This window comes from Podarcis bocagei (genome assembly GCF_964188305.1).
Source record: "Podarcis bocagei genome assembly, chromosome: 3".
Taxonomy (NCBI): domain Eukaryota; kingdom Metazoa; phylum Chordata; class Lepidosauria; order Squamata; family Lacertidae; genus Podarcis; species Podarcis bocagei.
In genome coordinates, this window is record NC_138127.1 from 54,810,142 (window position 1) to 54,830,139 (window position 19,998).

At 41.7% G+C, this 19,998-nt stretch overlaps 1 protein-coding gene across 11 annotated transcripts in view; it reads left to right on the plus strand.

The window, feature by feature from the left end:
* The first annotated feature begins 367 nt into the window (after nt 1-367).
* The window catches only part of ARID1B (AT-rich interaction domain 1B), a 358,734-nt gene continuing 339,103 nt past the window's right edge, over nt 368-19,998 (plus strand). For all 11 annotated transcript variants that reach the window (XM_081187405.1, XM_081187413.1, XM_081187415.1 and 8 more), the window contains exon 1: nt 368-2,584. In XM_081187405.1, coding sequence (XP_081043531.1) covers nt 857-2,584 — 1,728 coding nt within the window. In that variant the 5' untranslated portion in view covers nt 368-856. The remainder of the gene's footprint in view (nt 2,585-19,998) is intronic.

The window sequence follows — 19,998 nt, forward strand, 5'->3', positions numbered from 1 at the left end:
ACTTTTTAAAATCAAACAAACATGCAGAATTACATCAGAGGCAAATTTAGTTTATTAAATTGATTTTTTTTGGGGGGAGGGGAGCTAATAAGTGTGTGTTCTTTTTAGAAGACAGCAGCCCTTGCTGCAAGGGGGTACCTTTGATTTAATACTCCCCCCGCCTTAGCGAGAAAATACAAAGCAAAAGAAGGCAGCATCCGTCCCCCACCACGCTTTTTTTTTTTGCAAAGCTCTGTGCCAGCTGCCCTGTTTTTCGAGGCTGATGAAGAGAGGCTGTGAAGTGTGCGTCTCCTCTTTCTTGCATGTTACCATCGCCACTAGAGCTGCAGCAGAAGGCGGAAGGAAACTCCAGTCCGCGTTTTCCATGTGCGCTGGAGTAATCAGAGAGAAGTGGATAATAGTTGTTAGAGCTCTCTCCCTCTCGCTCTCCCCCTCTCCTTCTCTCGCTCTCTCATGCCATGCTGGGCCAGATAGGCTCAGCCAGACGTGTATTTACCCATATCCGGGTTAGAGAGGAAAAGAAAAAAGTTTCATTTAAACCTGAACAAAAAACTTTCAACATGAAATCACACAGCAGGAACAGGCACAGACCGTAAGGCATTCTTACCATTTCTAATCTCCATCAAGGACTTGGGGAGGGGAGTTTCGGTCATTTAAAAAAAAATTCGTGTTGTGTGTGTGCGCGCGCGCGCGAAGGGAATGATCAGCAGGCTTTTTTTGTTAAATTGTTCGTTTCCTGAATTGTGGGGCTTTTGGGGGGTTTTCCCCCTCCCCACCCCCATTTGTTTTGCCCATTTTTTTCCAGGCTGGAGGGGAATTAATTGATTTCTCTCCTCCACCTCCTTGCAATGTTGCAATGATCATGGCCGCGCAAGTAGCAGCGGCTCCGGCGGGTGCGAACAAGAAAGGCAAAACCCCGAGTTTGCCGGGCAACTTAAGCCAGGATCTCAGCTCTGGGGGTCCCGTGGCAGGCACCGCAGGAGCTGCTGGACCGGGCTCTCTCTTGGGGGTCGTAGATGGGACTAACAACAGCAGCAGCAGCGGCGGCTTGAATAATGTAGACCACCATCTCCTCCACCACCAGAATGAACTGAACATGGCCAATAATGCAACTTCTGCCGCCGCCACCGGTAATAACAACAGCGGTTCTTCCTCGGAATCGGTTCTGAAAGAAGCTGGAAGCTCGTCGGGTTTACCTTCCTCTTCTTCTTCTTCTTCTACCCCGGCTATGGAGACAGGGCTGCTCCCCAACCACAAGTTGAAAAGCGTCGGAGGCGATCACCCTGCCGCCGCCGCCGCACCTTCCCACCACCCCCATGCCCAGCACCAGCACCCAGCTCACCTCCATGCCCAGCACCCCCATGCTCACCACCACCACCACCACCACCATGCACTTCCACACCAACAGCTAAATCAATTCCAGCAACAGCCGCCGCCTCAGCACCATCCGATGCAGAATAACAACAACGGCGGCTGCGGCGGCGGCAGCAGCAACAACGGCGGCGGCGGTGGCGGCGCTGCTCAGCCCAGCAGCGCAGACATGGAGCAGCAACATGGAGGAAAAGACAGCGGCTTAGGGGGACAGGCCGAGCCCCAGAGCCGGCCACAGTCCCAGCCCTTGGCGAATAAAGGCGGCGGCGGCGACGAAGAGGCGGCGACGCCGCCGGACAAAATGGGCGAGCAGCACCTCGGCAGCCGCTACGACCACCCCGGCTTGGGACCTTTGAGCGGGCAGCAACCGCCGCCACCTCAGGGAGCGGGCAGCGGCGGAGGCGCTGGAGGAGGCGGCGGCGGGCCCTCAGCGGTGGGTGTCTCGGAGTTTAATAGCTATTACGGCAGCGCTGGCGGCGGCAGCAGCAGCGGAGGCGCCTCCTCAGCGAGCCGGGCTGGGCCTTGCTTTGATCAACATGGCGGACAACAAAGCCCCGGGATGGGGCTAATGCACCCCGCGGCGGCCCCCAACAGCATGGACCCCCTGCCCAACTCGCACGAAGGCTACGCCAACAGCCAGTACAACCACTACGCGGGCGCCTACGGCCGGCCTGGCGGCGGCAGCAACGCTGGAGGAGGAGCAGGAGCAGCGGCGGCGGCTGCAGCAGCAGCAGCGGCGGGAGGAGGAGGAGGAGGCGGCGGCTATGGGGGCTCCTCGTCTGCCTTCGGGGTGCTGAACTCCCCCAGGCAGCACCAGCAGGGCATGATGCTGGGCCCGGGCGGCGGAGGAGGCAGCCTCGGCAAGGCGTCGGGGTCTGCGGGCTTCCAAAGGTTCTCCGGGCAAAACCAACACCCGTCTGGGGCCACCCCAACCTTGAACCAGCTGCTCACTTCCCCCAGCCCCATGATGAGAAGCTATGGCACTGGCTATCCCGATTATGCCAACCCCACTGCTGCCCCATCGCAGCAGCAGGCTCAGGGAGTAGCAGCAGCAGCAGCCGCCCCAGGAAGCCAGCAGGCAGCAGCAGCAGGCATGGGCAAGGACATGGGTTCCCAGTATGGAGGTGCAAACCCAGCCTGGGCAGCAGCACAACAAAGAAATCACCCGGCTATGAGCCCTGGAAACACTGGACAGACCATCAGCAGGAGCCAGGTAACAATAAGAACCCAAAAGAGCAAGCAGTGTGTTGTTTCACTTGCCTGTGTGTGTCTGTCTTTACTTTCTTTCTAATTTACTTTTCTCCTACTCCATCTCAACTCCTTGCTGCCCTCCCTCACAGGGTTGGATAATGCACAGTGTCTGACTCTGATTAGGTCAGAAAGACATCATGGGGAGGGGGGATGACTTTCCTCCTTAAAATCAGACCATTTCATTTATACAGTTGAACAATACACAAGACCCACTGTACCCCACCCAGTGCTCCACTCTAGACTTATTAGAAATCTGAACACACAAGGCCCAGAGGAAAATCACTTTGGAATGGGAAAGGGAGGAACCAATGCCATAACCAGCAGAGCTTGCAAAATCACACTCTCTTTCCTTTCCTGACTTGATCTATTTCTCTTTTAGGTTATTAGAAAATAGTGTCGCTTGGATAGAGTTTTATATTGAAACTGAGCAAAAACAGTGTAAATATGTTGTATCTATGCTACACAGTAGTATAAAGACCTTCACATCCTGGTTGTTCGAATGACTTTCTCTTTTGGCATGTTTCTCATGTCCTCACAACCAATATAAAAATAGTTTAAAAATATGTGGAATGTTATAATTAGATAGTCTCTGTGTTTGCTCTCCCCTTACGGGCAAACTTTACGCTTCGTTGGTTGATGGGGGAGAATCTAACGAAAAAGGCGTGAGTATTGCAAGAGATCAACAGTTAGTGTTTCTGGAGGCTACACAATATTTCTGATCAGTTATAGGCTGTGAATTACCAATTCAGTAGGCATCAGATCATGTCTGGACGATGTTCGTAAAAAGTTGTCTTTTTGCCACCTTTAAAACCATAGGAAATAACTCAGAACTCTTGATGTTTCTTGCTCGGCAGTCTGAGCCTAAAGAGTGACTTGATCTCCTTTGCAAGGTTTGGAATTTGAATTGTGGAGGTAAACTGGCTGTAATAGTCTCCAGACAGCTGCCTCTGAGTTGACATCTAATCTGCCATCTGATTGGCTCCTCTCTCACCATTGGGCATTTAGCATTGCTGATGTAAATAGAATTGCTGAGCAGTACAGTCACAAAAATTCTTGCCACAAATAATAACTGAGCACTTTTGCTCACAGATGCAAGGTTACGCATTCTTAGAAGAAGCTGAAATAATTGGCAGGCATCTTTTGATAGTTGAGGTTAAGAAGGATTCAGCAAACAAGGGACTGTTATGTTTAAAAGACAATCTTTTTTAAAAAAGAATGTTTTAGGTGATCATTGGATCTTCACTGTTTAAATTTATGTGTAGTTTTCTTGTTAATCAACGTTGAAGATTTTCTTTATTTTGATGACATGGATAAATCTTTTAACAATTGGTTTTTATTTAAACTATTAGGGCTTTTTTAAACAAGTGAAATTGTAGTAGAACATCTTGTGGAAAATCTATGCTGTAATCTGCATTTGTTTGACTGTATTCTACATTCATACTCATTTTGCATAGTATTATACATTACTTATTTTTAATGCAATATATATTTAGTGGCATTAGCTTTATTTGTGTACTTGTTATGAGGTTTGTGTCTCCAATATCTTTAGATATGTGACCTCTTGTATTAACCAAGGATATATAATGTTGTCACTTTTTTGTTTAAAATGATTTTTTAAAAATCCAGAAAACCATAGATATTTTTAAAAAATCTGTTCTGCATTTGGATTTCATTGATTAGAAACAGCAGGCATCATGCTTCATTTAGTTCTGTTGATATAAAAAATAAAATACAAGCTTATGCTTTGATTTTTAAGGAAGTGAATTATGTTAAAGGAGTAACAATATATTTAAGTTTTATTGGGGACCTTTTCTATCCTTAACAAGATGATGTTATTATGGACTGTTAAATCTTTGAATATGCTTTCAGGAACAGTGGTAGAAGAAATAAATTCCCACATACAGTCTTTGGGGACTCTCAAAGCTTGGTTTCAGAGTAAAATACATTTTTAAATGATTATGTCCTAGAGTAGACAGTGACTGCAGTAGTGACTGATGGGTTAACCTGAGAAAAATAATTTGAACCTTGAACAGACTGAAAACATATTTGTCTATTGTCTACAGTGTGTTTCTCTAATGTTTTCGTTTCTCTTCCCTTTTTTTTCCCTTTACGGGGAAGTAAGAATTTAGTGAGTTAATCTTTTACTCTTTTGAATTTTCTGAGACAAAAGGGTTAGTTGAAACCATTAGGTAATGAAGATATGTATGTGTAATCTCATAATCAATTTTAAAAGATTTGCTTTGTCTCCTTTGTTTTAAACAATAGACTATTTAAAACATACAGCTTTAATAGGTAGAAAAGGCATAGCAAGGAGGATTGTAGATGCGTGTTACTGTTGTGTCTTATTTATCCCCAATAGGTGTTACAATTATTTATTATTTATTGGAATGAGAACAAAATCATAATGTCCTTATGAATCTTGGAATGAACATAGTTTGCATTTAACTTGTTCATATCCTGCTTGTAGTAGCAAATATCTGTTTGGTACTATTATGTAGGATGTGATTTATAATACATATTCTGGCAACATTCTTTTCTTTGATACTTTACATAGTATTTGTGATGAACATTGATCATTAGTATTCCCCCCCTCATTTTATTACAATTTAACATCTTTCCAACTGATACATGTAATTAAGAAGATAATGGAGGTAAACTGGTAGTTCTTTTAAAATAACAATGTAATGAAGGCAAAAAAATAATAAACCAGTTACTTCGTTATACATAAAATTCTTAAAAGTATAAATATACACTTTTGCTATTGTATTCCTGTGGATGAACGCTCTGTATAGTCTTAATGTATAGAATAGAATACTTACCATCTCATGTGAGTATATTGGGTTTAATACCTAGCCAAATATATGTGTGCTATATCTGTTTAAAAATGCACATGTGTGTGCATATTAATGTATAGCTATATTTGTACAGATGTTCACAAGGTAATTGGTGATTCTAATCATAACCACTTTAACCTTCCCTGTAAAATAAAAGAAGATAGAATACAATACACTACCTGAAAGCTTTATGACGTTATTACTTATTGGTGTCTACTTGTGTTTTTAATATGTGGGGAGATATTCTACCATGACCAAGTATTCTATCTCATTTGTTTTAAAAACCCATTTAAATAAAATTTGGTTGTTATTTTTCATAGCACTTGCCAGCTACAAAGGGCTCTCCTATTGCAGAAAAAGGAAGGAACACAGATAAAGTCCAGTTCAAGTGTGTTCTTCAGCTTTGCAGCATTAGTCTTCCTGCAAATAAGGTCTATGATAATACATTTAGGAGTGACACACAAATCTCATCAACTATTATTTTATTATTTACTAGTTTTGTGACTGTATGGCATGAACAGCAGAAGTCACATGACTCAGTTCATTAGAGCTCACATTCCAGGGATATAATTCACGTTAGATATAGGCACATAAAGTGCAATAGTACATGTTTCCTTTTATCACCATGTTTTTCATTGAATAACTAATTTGACAAAATACTGGCTAGTTATTAGAAAAATCTGTTTAATAGCTGATTTTTTTAATGCATTCTTCTTGCTATGGAGACTGTGTATCTATAAAAGAAGCTGCTTCCCTCTCTGCAACTCGTGTTTATGCCAGCTGCATCCTATTTTGTCTGAGCTTTGTCTTAAATAAGGATAGTGGGACCAGAACCCAGTATTTGGAGACTTTCTGATAAATGTCAGCTGGATGTCTATAGATTATCAGTATACTAATGGGAGAAAATTACTCCTTTTCAGATGTCGGTTTGGGACCACGATTCTCCATCTAGAATATATTGTAAAAGAGCAATACCAAGAAATTAGTAGCATCTCTTGTTACTGCTAATTATATTATTAACACGGAGGGGATCAGTGTGTACACTACAGGCTGCAGTGTGCTAAGAATGATGGAATACTGAGTTTTCCGTAGGAATTTATATGCAAGTGCTGCATGTAACAACAGTGGTAAATTAGTTCATTTTGAACAGCCTTTCCACTGTCTTCAATGTTAGAGACAAGGCTAAATCTTGTGTTTGTTTTCCTTCTGAAAAATATATATCTAATAAATGTATTTAGACAGGATAAAGAAAACCCATGCATATTAGATGAAAATGCTTCATTAAAACAAAGGCCTCAGCCCTGGGACCTTCATGCAACAGCAGCAGGGAGTGCAAAGTACTGCTTCCAAGGATGTTCTCCATCTAGTAGAAGCCCAAGTACAGAGGGGTACCTTCTTTTCCACCTACCAAGCAGCTAATGACCCCAATTATTTATTTAGAATGTGTTTACAGGAATAGCATATATACTGATGACAATTGATATATGATGATAAAAACACCTCTGGGCCTATACAGAATCAGATTTGTGCCCAAGCACAAAACTTACTTTACTTTTGTAGATTGGGTCGATCAGTGTTCTAGAATTTTGTATGAAGCTTAAACGCGGATAGTTGTTTCAAATCCTTGTGTGTATTTTCTTAATGCTGTGACTGAAAAAAAAGCATGTCAGGTTTTTTGGGGGGGGTGGAGGGAGCACAAAATTGGGGAGTGGTGGTGAAATCTCTAGGTACAATGGTGACTAGACACTTGGAATATTTTTAGTCATGTTCATTGTGCTTACTTAAGCATATTAAGTTCAGGGCGAGTGACCTGAAATGTTAATCTGCTGCAAGTTATGTAGTATATGGCTTTTATTTGGGGTTTTTTGTTCATATAACTGCCCCTCAAGCTTGTTAAAGCATCAAAATTGCCTTGCATTTTAGTGCTATTTTAAAATGTGCCATGTATTAGGAGGCACTAAAGATTCTCTGTGGATATGTAAAGCAGTGGTACCTCACTTGCTGTGCCTGCTCAAGGCTTGAGAATTTCAGATCCCAGCAGTGTTTAGCTGTGGTAGGCTAACCCATTGGAATAAATTTCAGTATTGTGATTATAATGTCATATGATAAATATGAATTTTTCAATTTTGGGGCTATTTATATAGCTCCAAAATGCTTTTTTTATGTTTAGGGTACTATTTGAATTAATTCAGGTTTACTTTGCCAACACGCCTCAGTGGCTTTAAAATTTGTTTTTAAAATTGGGGTAGCATTAATTTGGGTTCCATTGAGTAGACTGTTGTCATGTATTGCCCACCGCTCAGATAGGAATGCTTACTTAATTTATTTAGGTTTTGTAAGCCATCTTTCAGGGCTGTACAGCCGCCTTCAAGATGAAACATATGAGGAGTATCAATGTAGATATGAGTAATTACAAAAGTAATGCTTGTTTATGAAAATGAGACACTTTAAAAAGAAATATGCATTTATTTATATAATGCATTTCTGGTTGAATTGTCTGTAAAGGACCTGTATACAAATTTAGAGCCAGGTTCAAATATAAATATATATTCTGAATTTAAGTCTCTTAAGTGCTGCCACAAACCATTCCTATTACTGAAACCACAAATTAAAGATGATTTATACATATGGGCTAAACTGCTGCTTGTTTGCCCCCAGATAAGACGTTTGGATGGGGGAATACATGGAGACATGTTATACCAAGCACTGTAAAGCATGACATTATGTTAACATCCCCAGGTAATTATGTTGCAGCTTAACTTGGGACCCATTGCAATACTTTAAAAAATATTTCTAAATTGAAATACTCTTCATGCTTAAAACTTCCAAAGCAGTAGCTATTAGTCTGTTGCAGCAAAAACAACAATGTGTTTTAATGGCACTTTAAAAGGTTGCTATGACATAAGCTTTAGTGGACTTGAGTCCACTCTTCTGATGCATCATCAGATGTTCCTATATAATTGTTAAGAGAGCTGACAGATTAAACAGGGACAGTTTCTGAGCACAGCATGATTTCAGTGTAGTGTGTTTTTTATGAGAATACATTTATTTTGCTCACATTTGACATGCAAAAAATTTAAATGGTCATGCAAAGCTAGATATATGTTCTGTATGTTTGGATAATCGTCTCAAATTTGAAATAATCCTATAATACAAAATGTGTATGTATCTTTTTTCCAGATTACACATTCAGCGACACCTGTGCAAGGGTGTCAGCTGATGCAAAATACTGTTAAAACTATATTCCACATGCATGTCTGAGGGCTTAATTTGATACTTAGAACTATTTTAGATTCAATTACAAAATGGAGCATTTCAGATAATCTTAACAAGATGAAAATGTGTAAAAGACAGAGGATATTGAATGCCACATTACTGTTTTAAGGGAAGATCAGACTAGAAATTTTGGTTTGGCAAGAGGTGTAGATAAATCAATGAACAAACAAGCATTAGAACCATAGTTAAAATAAGAATGATACCTGTATTTGCCTTGTTCATCTCCCACGATGATGCTTACTATATATTCAGTTGGCTTGGCAGAAGATAATTTTTGCCATATAAAGTCCTGATTAGTGTTAAGAGGACCGTAATAGAAATTGTGCTCTGTGGGATTGCAAGTCAGAATATATGTTGTTTTGTAATTTATATAATGGACAAAAAGTTGGATAAAATTATTTAAATTATAGTGTAAAAATGTTTTCAGTATGCAATATCTACAGTACTTCTAAAAATAAAACAGGTATTCTGTAATGTGAAGTTATTGCATTTTTATATTATGGTATGTTAATTGAGTAGTTTATATGATGGTTTTGGTCACATCTGCTTTAATAAATAATAAAAAAGAGGAAATGGTTTATAACAAACACTTTTCTGTAGTTTTGGTGAAATAGAGAAATTCTATGATATGTGAAGAAAAAGTAATATTTCAAGAAGGAAAAAATAGTATCTAACATAGTTTAAATAACATCCTATTTTATCTTGTATTTGATGTCCTTTTGTACTAGAATTTTACTTATTTTATGGACATAACTTATTTACCCTCTCCCTTTCCTCTCAATATTTAGAACTTCTGTTTAAGTATGTGAATTCTGGATTTTGTGATCTACATCTGCTTTCTCTTTAAAAAATGATCCATTATGTATAGGCTTACTGTCCATATCTATGTATTATCTATCTATCTATCTATCTATCTATCTATCTATCTATCTATCTATCTAATTTCTAGAAGGACTGAGGCTGCTACTCAGTTTTATAGGCTGGATAAATATGTCGTGAAGACACTTGCACCCAGTATTATATTACTTAGCCTACAGTCCTAACTCTACATACCCAGGGGTAAACCTCTTGGATTAAGTGGAATGTACATCTGAGTAAACATGGTTAGGATTGCAGCCTTAGTTTTGTTGATTCCTCTGCCTTCTTAATAACAACAGGTTACAGAACAACTGAGAATTAATAAACAAGGGACTGTAGAAAGATACAAAGCCAAATCAATCCCTCTATCAAATACTAGTCTTCCTTATCTGAGCTTTATGAGTTAGATCCACAGTCTTCTGTATTTCATAGCAGCTGGTTTTTTTACACCTTTTCTGTTCAGCTTGTTGCGCTTGAGTTTTGTGATAGTATGATAGGATATCAGATTGGGAATTTTTTAATATAATGACTGTTCAGATAAATTAATTAGTTGTAGAGGAAACTAATGAATAGCTGCATTTTGCAATTAGGTAAACCTAAGTCTTATTGATTGCAATGGCAAACCGATTATGTCTGTTATTGGCAATGAAAGGGTTTAAGCCAATTGTTTCTCCAAAACAACGTACTTAAATTTTTTGAGAATCTTTTTGAACAGGTATTTTCAGTGGGATTTTCTTCTCTTCTCTGGAGATCCTTTGTTTAACATTGAGGAAATGTAAAATGTTTGGCCTTATGGTCTAAGACTGCATTGCTAAATAGCTTGTTTCTACTTCAGTTTTCCTGAATGTCATGCAAGGTATTTTTCTTCCTAGTGCTGTGGCTCCATAGCTTACTTACACAAGTAAATCTACTATATTTTGCATACTAAAACATGACTTGGTCTTGCTTTTTCACACAGAAGTTAAATGATTTCATAATAAATATTTATTTCAACTAAAACTTTGTATAGCTTGATGTTGATCTAAATTACAATTTGATCTTTTCTGACAATGCTAGCCTTGAAATATCCTGCAAAATAGGAATGGGCCCAATTGTTTGCAGTTGTGTTTCATAGGTACAGAAGAGTCTTTAAAGCAGATTTGATTATTTGAGTGACAAGAGTCGTTAGAATAAATCTTTTGGCAAGAAAGAAACCTTTCAAAGTATGATTTTGTAGTGCAGGTCCATATCTACTCCAGACAGTTCCTGACTGAAATCCATTTTTTTGTCAATTTTAATTTCCAGAATGAAATGAGAGAGCCTAATTTTTGTGATGAAAGTTCAGAATACCAGAGCTGTATGAATTGTACTTATGAGTCAGTGAGTTTGTTAAAATGGCATAGGAACATATATGATGAAAAATACTATTAATTGAGAAATCTAACCCTACAATCTTTAGGTGTGCACAGTTTTTCCAGGGGAAATAGCATATGAACTTCAGTATTCCCCTTTAGGGTTTCAATCCTGTGTATGCTTTCCTAGGAGTGAGTCCCATTAAGCAAAGTGGGACTTACTTGTGAGTAAAAATAATTTTACTAGATCTGTAACTGTAGTATATATTTGTTGAGTATATACACACAGAATTGCAATGTATAATGCTTTATACCAAATTCCAAAATTGCTTTTATGCCTCACCTCAATAGTTTAAAGAGGATTGTGCAGATTTGTGGAAAACTGTCAGAAAAACCTGGGAGCATGCGTACCAGCATCTCATGTGTTTTGGAAAATATAAAGATTGTTTTGTCACCATTGCTGGATTTTTGTCCTCTCAAGAAGAAGTGGTCAGTTGAACAGATCTATCCCAATTTATAGCAAACATATACAGTGGTACCTTGGGTTACAGACGCTTCAGGTTACAAACTCCGCTAACCCAGAAATAGTACCTCGGGTTAAGAACTTTGCTTCAAGATGAGAACAGAAATCACGTAGTAGCAGCTGGAGGCCCCATTAGCTAAAGTGGCACCTCAGGTTAAGAACAGTTTCAGGTTAAGAATGGACCTCCAGAATGAATTAAGTTCTTAACCCAAGGTACCACTGTACAAGATGTGGTCCAACAAGGCAAATGCAACCCCCTATCCAGAGACTCAAAGGGACTTCCTCCTGAGTAGGCATGTGTTGGGTTCATTGCTAATCAATGTAATTGCATATTGTGAGAGGCGAAAAGATAGGCTGGAAAAGGGGGTATTTGGGAGACTGGAGTCTTCGCAGTTTGGCATAGCATCCAAATTCAGGAGATGTGCTTGCAGTGTTGTAATAATGCACTTTCAATATTGGGTTAATAGCATGGTTTATGATAAGGTGCAATCATGATTTGTGCCCGGTACTAAGCATACAGTAGCTGGGCCAGTAAACTTGGTGCTGATTTCTTACCTTCAGTTCCTTGTTTTTAAAACAGTTTTCTTCAGTTGAATAGGTAGTTAGGTTTTATGTATAACTGTGGTGCTGAGAAAACACCTGATGTAGTTACCATTCCCTTAATTTTCAAATGAAATAAAAGGTTTTTGGTGACCTGCATTTTCAGAATTTTCTGGCTTTGTTTCCTATGTCTTAGACTTGAAATGTGATGTTTTGTCTAATTAATGTATTCCCATTCCATTTAATGTGTGATCCTTATAACTACTAGGATCCCCTCCCAGTTAGGCTTCTTTTCATTCCGTCCAACTCAGCAAAATAAAAACCCTGCAAGGGGATAATGGTGGTGTAAAAATATTCCTTATGCACCAGCATCAAATTTTTAGGCACCTGGACAACCAAGCATATAGATTTTTCCAGTCTGGGTGTGGAGAACAAACACTAAAAGTGACCACTTGCATATTTCATGGAAGCAGCAGGCTGTGTGCAAGCTAATTTGTATGTGAAACTGCAAGCCTTAACTGTACAATATGAAAATGAAATGTATCTGGCATTAGAGCTGAGAACTTCAGCAGAGTACATACAATGAGGAATTATTATGGTGGACAGAGTTAATTTTATTTTGCAGACCCTTTAAATAAATGAAGATAATTGACTTCAGTGGCACAAACAGTTTGAGTTCCGTTAGGGTGATATTTGTAGTGATGTTTATAGTTAACTGTTATTTATATCCCTGGGTTTGCTGTAAGATTAATTTCTTTTTAACTTGGGAAATTATCAGCCTCCACTGAAGTCATTTTAGTGTTTCTATTCCCCCCCCCCAGCTCAGTTACTAAGCATGGGGGAGGGGAGGCTGGTGCCTGGAGTTGATTCAAAATGTGGTATGTATTAGTGTCTGTAAAAGTTTCTCACATGAAGCAAAGTGGTTTGCTTGCATGGCATCACATGATCAAAATATTTTTACTCTTGGTGCTGCCAGAAGCTATCTATTGCTTTTCAACAATCTCAGTTGTTGGGCGCCATGCCAAGATGTTTAAGACAGCCCCTTACGTGAGCTGTTCCATTCTTAACCTCCTTGACTGAAGTGCTGTGACCTTCACATATGTAGATTAGCCATGTGCTCTGTGAATTGAAACTTGCTGCCTCAGGAAGAAAGGGTTTTTCTTTTTATTCCTGAGGGAATTTGACAGCCATTCATCCCTGACCTGGGCAGAGGTAATGCAAGGAAATTGGATTCAAATGGAATGCATATATAGATAACACACAGGCAGTATACACAGACAAGTAGCTCTCCTGCCTGGCAGAGGAAAGAATAATTCACTGACAAAGATAAGCTGCTGATTTGGATGCTGTGAAAAAGAACTGTAAAGAGAGAAGTTTGAGAGGCTATTTTGTTTGTTTGGAGTAATAGTTTCTGGCTGCTGGTTGCTCAGTTGTACCTTTATTATGGTCTATTTTTTTGTAACAATAAGCTAAGCTTTTATTCCCTTTGTAAGTGTAGTGGCTGAGTTTGATGACAACGCTTAGAAAACCAAGGGTATCTATTTAAAATAATAATGCCTTAATTTTTTTAAAAGGTATGCATTTTCTTATGTGTTTTTCAAAGGAGAAAAGCAACCAGTTTTGAAGAAGCACTGTATGAATTCAACAGATATTCTTCAAAAAAGAAGAGAAAAGAAATTAATTTGTACAGTGTGATAGGGTGCAAATGAAATTCCTTGTTAATCAGCTGTAGCTGTTGCTTGAAAACAGATTTCTGAGTTTTTGGCTGACTACAGCAAAACATTACTGTGGTATGCAAAAATATAGAAAACATTTTGGAGTAAACTTGTATATTTTGTGTTATCACCCACACATTTTCCATTTGCCAATAAAATTAAAAGGTTACTATCATTTCCAGAGATTTAATTGTATAAAGCAAAATACTGTAGCCATACTTAAAAATTCCTAAAGGGTAGTAAGGATCTCTAGAAAGATAACTTCTAGGCATCATGAGGCGGGACACAAGACCATGAATTCTGGTCGCTGAGGAACTTGAGTGGCAGACTATGATTGTGCTTGTGTCTGGTTGGTGGGTGATATGGATGTCTGGCTGGCCACTGTGAGAACAGAATGCTTGACTACAGGCCTTTGGTCTGATCTTGCCGAGATCTTCTTACACTCTTTCTTACCAGCAATATCCAGGCAAAATGCAACCAAACACAGCATATGCCCTGATTGGGATGGTTGGCGGTAGGTTAATCCCCACCCAATCTGTACAGTATTGGCTATTGTGTACTCATCCATCTGTTTTGTAAGTTGTCAGCGTGGAAACTCCAGATAGTCTCCTCTGTTTTTCATAACTCTTACTATTATTTTATTATGTATTCAGGTTCTTAGCCACCCTTCTCCATGAGGTCTGAGGGTGGGTTACAGCAATTTAAAAATACAATACTGAAAACACTTTAGAACAAATTGAAGTCGCAAAGTGACTTGCCAGAATAGTTATCTCAAGTGTGAAAGGCCAGAATGAAGTGGTACATATTTCAGCATAAGACAGAAACTACACAAGGGCTGACCCAGATGCATCTCAGCTGTTTGGCGCTGTCAGGGGTACAGGGACAGAGGCACAGGGAAGGCAGGAAATGGAGAGCGATGGAGAGGAATCCCAGGACAGCGAGGAAGAGGATAGCAATGACGCAAGAGATTCCATGAGTCTCTCCAGTGAATCAGAGGATTCCCAGAAGGGGGCGCCTGTGGTAAGGGCAAGGGGAGCCCCAGGGGGAAAGTGCCAGGAGCGGGGGGCCAGCAGGGGACCCCAAAGCGGCAGCTGGGAATCAGGGCCAGCCTCTCCACCAGAGCACAGTGAAGGGGGGGGAGGTTCCAGTGTGTCAGAGGGAGCAGCTCCGGCGACAGAGAAAGGGGAGGGATCAGAGCAAGCCGTTCTCCCGGAAGAGGAGGAGGGCAGTGAGGGGAGTAGCATAACTGTCAAAAGGAAGGTCAGAGGTTGGGCGTGCGCACCAAGTTCAAATGAGGAGGCGCGCGGAAGAACAGGGAGCCCGGGGGAGGAGCCAGGACCCAAAGCCCGCAGGAGGGGGGAGGAGCAGTCTGGAGATTCCGCTTCAGGACAATCCAGGAGGGGAGGAACCCCGGCAGGCAGAAAGACCCTGCGGAAAAGGAAAGAGAGAAAAAGGTGGAGCAGCGTTAGCTTATTAAACTGGTGTAGGGGAGGGACCGATTCAGAGGGGACTTCTAACGTCTAAGGCTAAGAGACGCGGGGCTGCACGCCTCGGTTGTGGAACCAATAATGAACTCCAATAAACGTCCTTGTATATAAGAAGAACTTGGCGTTGGTCTTTTGTGAGCTGAGACCTGAGGCAGCCCTGACAGGCGCTTAAGTTGTTTAGGGCTTTATGTACTTAGGTGAGCTGGTTGGATTGGGCCCAGAAATAAACTAGCAATCACTGCACCTGTTTTAAAAACAGTGGTTGTGTGGGTTGTAAATGGAAACCCAGGCAGTAATGTGGCTGTTGCATTTTTAACCATTTGACATGTTTGAGCATTCTTCACACCCCTCTATCCAAAAGGCCTGTAATAGGTGAAGGAGGCATAGCTGAAAATAGGGATTGCTAGCTGCTGAGGCCTTCTGATCCTCCAATGGTGAAGTTGGATTCAAGAGTAGTCACAAGCTATGGATATGTTCTTTCAGGGGAACACAACCGCATCCAGAACAGGCTCACCTCCCAGACTTGAGAACTAGGAACACATCAACACCTCTGTCTTTTCAAGATTGAGCTTCAGTTTGAGCTTCATCCAGCCCACCACCATTGCAAACACTGGTCACACACCTCCACCACCTCTCCTGATTCAGATGTAAGAGAGAGAGTTTGGTGCCATTTGCATATTGGTGACACCTCACTACTAATCTCTGATGACATCATACATCAGCATGGGGAACAAAACGGAACCTTGTGGGACAGCACAAGACAGCTCCCATGGCACCAAACAGTGGACTGCCAAAACTACTTTCAGGAAACCACCTTGAAGGTAGGGGTAGATCCACTAGAGTACAAGGCCCTCAAACCCCATATCCATGAGCTGCTCCAGAAGAGTACCATTGTCAGTAGTATTTATGCCTGCCAAGAGGTCAAGGAGAACAAAGGCCATCAACCAGGCTAGATTGTTACATTGCCATGGATTCAGATAGACAGCTACCACCCTCTAGATCACCTTGCCCCAAACGGGGAAATTCATCACTGAGTATTGTTGTTTAACACTTATGGGTCCAGGGAGGTGCTCTTAAGGGGGGGGGTGTCACCACCTCCTCCTTGGAAGTGGTGTGGATTCCACCGTCAAATGATTCAGTAATGGATAAAAAAATTGCAACCTCAGTTTATAGGTTTGTCCTACATTTCCTTCTGTTCCCTAATTAAGTAGGAAAGAGCTTTATAGCCCTTAATTCATGGGGGTTTTTTATACGAATGTGGCCACTATTGCAAGGAAACAGGTGAAACAATTTCAGTGGAGGTCTTACATTAAAAGGAGGAGAGACAAAGGTGAATTAACAGACCAAAGTGACTAAGGGGGATAGGCAACCTAAGGCCCATGGGCCACAAGTGGCCCACGGGGGTCGTTTAACCGGCCCACGAGCTACCCCCAAACCGAGCCGCCCGCTTGGCGAGTCCCCGCGTGCTGCGCTAAACCGGCACAGTGCAGGGACTCGCTTCTGCATGCTCAGACACCGGAAATCGCGGCTGCATGCACTCACACACACACACACACACGATCCGGCCCACAGAGGGTTCTCCACTGGAGTGAACTGGCCCAGGCGAGGTAAACCTTGCCAACTCCTGGTTTACAGACAGCAGTTATTGAAGGATTGCTGAAGCTCTTGAGGTGCTTCAACACTTCTAGTTATCATTAATATAATCTTCCTATGATTTTGTTACCTGTATTTATCCTATTGGATGATACTTACTGCCCCAGTGACAGACATAGCATACACCTAAAGTAATGGTTCGATAATTCGGTGGGGACATATCTTGCTTAGGATACTAGAGTACTACCAAGTGGGTGTTGCCATCACTTTCTTACATATCTTATCCCTGAATAGCATTACAGAAAAGTCTTCACTGAAAGTAGTCATCATTTCTTCTTTGGGCAACTGAGATTATTGTTGGGGGCGGGGGGGGGAATTACGCTTTTACTTTACCTTTACCTTTTTACTTTTACACATTTACTGACATTTTGGGATTTCTTTTGTCCTGAGTGGGCTGCTTGCAGCATCCGGTCTTAGGAGCAAATCAAAATGGTCAGATTAAATTGCCTTTTCCAGCCATATACAGTGGTACCCCGCAAGACGAATGCCTCGCAAGACGGAAAACCCGCAAGACGAAAGGGTTTTCTGTTTTGGAGGCGCTTCGCAAGACGAATTTCCCTATGGGCTTGCATCGCAAGACGAAAGCCCATAGGGAAATGCTGGCGGTCGGGAGCAAAGACTTTCGCCCACAGCCGGCCTTCAGAAGAGGACCTCTTCTGAAGGCCGGCAGGGGGCAAAAGTCTTTGCTCCCCCCCGCCTGCCTTCCCCCCCGCCTGCCCCGGGCGATCTTAAAATGCTGGCGGGCGGGAGCGAAGCGTTCGCTGCCGACCCCCAGCATTTTAAAATCTCCAAGGGACAGCAGAGAAGTCTCTGTCCCGGGGAGATTTTAAAATGCTGGGGGTCGGGAGCAAAGCGCTGCCGACCCCCAGCATTTTAAAATCTCCCCGTGTCCCGGGAAGGTTTTAAAATGCTGGGGGTCGGCAGCGCTTCGCTCCCGACCCCCAGCATTTTAAAACGCTGTTCCGAAGGGGGGGCGGGGACACTTCGGAAAGCTGTTCCGAAGTGGGGAGGGGGGGCGGGGACACCTGCCCCAGCCGCCCCACTTCGGAAAGCTGTTCCGAAGTGGGGCGGGGGGGCGGGGACACCTGCCCCAGCCGCCCCACTTCGGAAAGCTGTTCCGAAGTGGGGCGGGGGGGGCGGGGACACCTGCCCCAGCCGCCCCACTTCGGAAAGCTGTTCCGAAGTGGGGCGGGGGGCGGGAACACCTTCTGAAGGCGGGCAGGGGGCGAAAGTCTTTGTCCCCCCTGCCTGCCTTCCCAGGGGCTTTTAAATCGCCCCGGACAGCGGAGAAGTCCTCCGCTGTCCGGGGCGATTTTAAAATGCCGCCCGCCAGCATTTTAAGATCGCCCTGGACAGCGGAGAAGTCCTCCGCTGTCCCAGGGTTTTTTAAAATGCTGGGGGTGGGAAGAAAAGCCCTTGTCCCCCCCCCCAGCCTTCAGAAGAGGTCCGGGGACAGACTGTCCCCGGACCTGGTCTGAAGGCGGTTTCCCTAGGAACGCATTAATTGATTTTCAATGCATTCCTATGGGAAACCGTGCATCGCAAGACGAAAAAACCGCAAGACGAAGAGACTTGCGGCACGAATTAATTTCGTCTTGCGAGGCACCACTGTACTCCTCAATAGCCTTTACTTGTAGAATATCAGCTATTAAAATGTGTGTGAGAAGATACTCTTGCTTTTTTGTTTTTGATGTAGCATATCATCACAGAGTCTATTGTAAGTTAATTTCTGATTTTTTAAAAATGCACTGGACCACCATTTATTTTTAGAATCGGCTGTTCAATGTGAGGTTTTTGCCTCAGCCTTTTCTATCTGCAGTAGAGAGTTGCTTGCCCTGTGCGAGGTCTTTAACTCAGTGGGGGAGCATGAATTAATTAAAAGCACACCACCACCTTTAATTTATACAGGTCTAAAGCTACTTACGTTCTCATAGAGAGGAGGGAAAGCACGTGTGCTTTGAGCATCAAAATGGAATTCACTGTTTTTGTAGCATTTAGTTAAGATATATAATTTATCATTCAATGTTTACATGTTTTTAAATAGTTCTTTTTGTGAGAAATATAGCCGGTGGTGAGAGTGCCACAAAATCCCCAAAGCTGTTTCCAAACAAGGTACTGAAGCCAAGGACATTAAGTCGTTTCCAGAGGTTTCAGTATTCTTCCTCCTCTGCTGCCTGCCAGGCTCTGTCCCTGTCCCTCCCCTCTTTTAAAATCCTTTTGATACCTCAAACTGCCACCCCCTGCAGAGAAGTCTGGTAGCATGTGTCTGCTGTCACTTTGAGATTCTCTGCTTGGGAATATGTGAAGAACCTCCAGTACATCTGAATATGTTTTTAGCTCACTATTCAGGCTTTACACATAAGATCCAGACACCTTTTCCTGAAGGGGCAGCATGTATTGATTCTTAAGAGTTGGAGATTCAACCTGGTAATATTTTAAGTTTCCAGTGCCAAAAGAGCAGCAGAAGCAGATTAAGAGGTACAGTATAATAATGTAATCTGTTCATGAATGAACAGAAGAAAATTTCTCAGTGCTTTTTAAATTTTTATCTGTTATAATTGTTTTATATACTCTATAAAATCAAATAAAGACAACTTACAGAAATAATTCTAAGTGCTGAGCAAGTGTATGCCCTTTGTAAACATGTTGTACTAGAAATTTTTATTTAGGAAGCATTGTTTATTTTGGTTTTTAAGGGTCTTTCACACAGCATGGCTTGTTGTTGTGAATCTAAGGCTTGTAATGGCTCCTGAACTGGACTAAATTGAATGTGGATTTAGTGTCAGTGCTTTAATTTCATGAATAGAAATTCTCATATATATATTTTAGATTGACTATCTTTAAAATAAAGTATTATTTAGTAAATAATGTGCATGATGACAAGTCATCCAGCTATGATAATTATATCTGCTAGTCTGTAAGATTCACATTGGTAGCTATAGTACGATCAAGTGCATCGGGAACTTTTGCTTTCTCTGATTCTACAAAAGCTTTGATTGTATGCTCATTTTGCTTTTCTGTATTGTTGTGCCTCTAAGGCTTGGAATTCATGAAAGGTCCAATATATAGCACTTAAAAGTATTGGTTTGTGATAAGAAGCAATTTTCACCATGCTTGCATTTATTCTTTTTCTTATTATTAAAATTTGTATGCCACCCT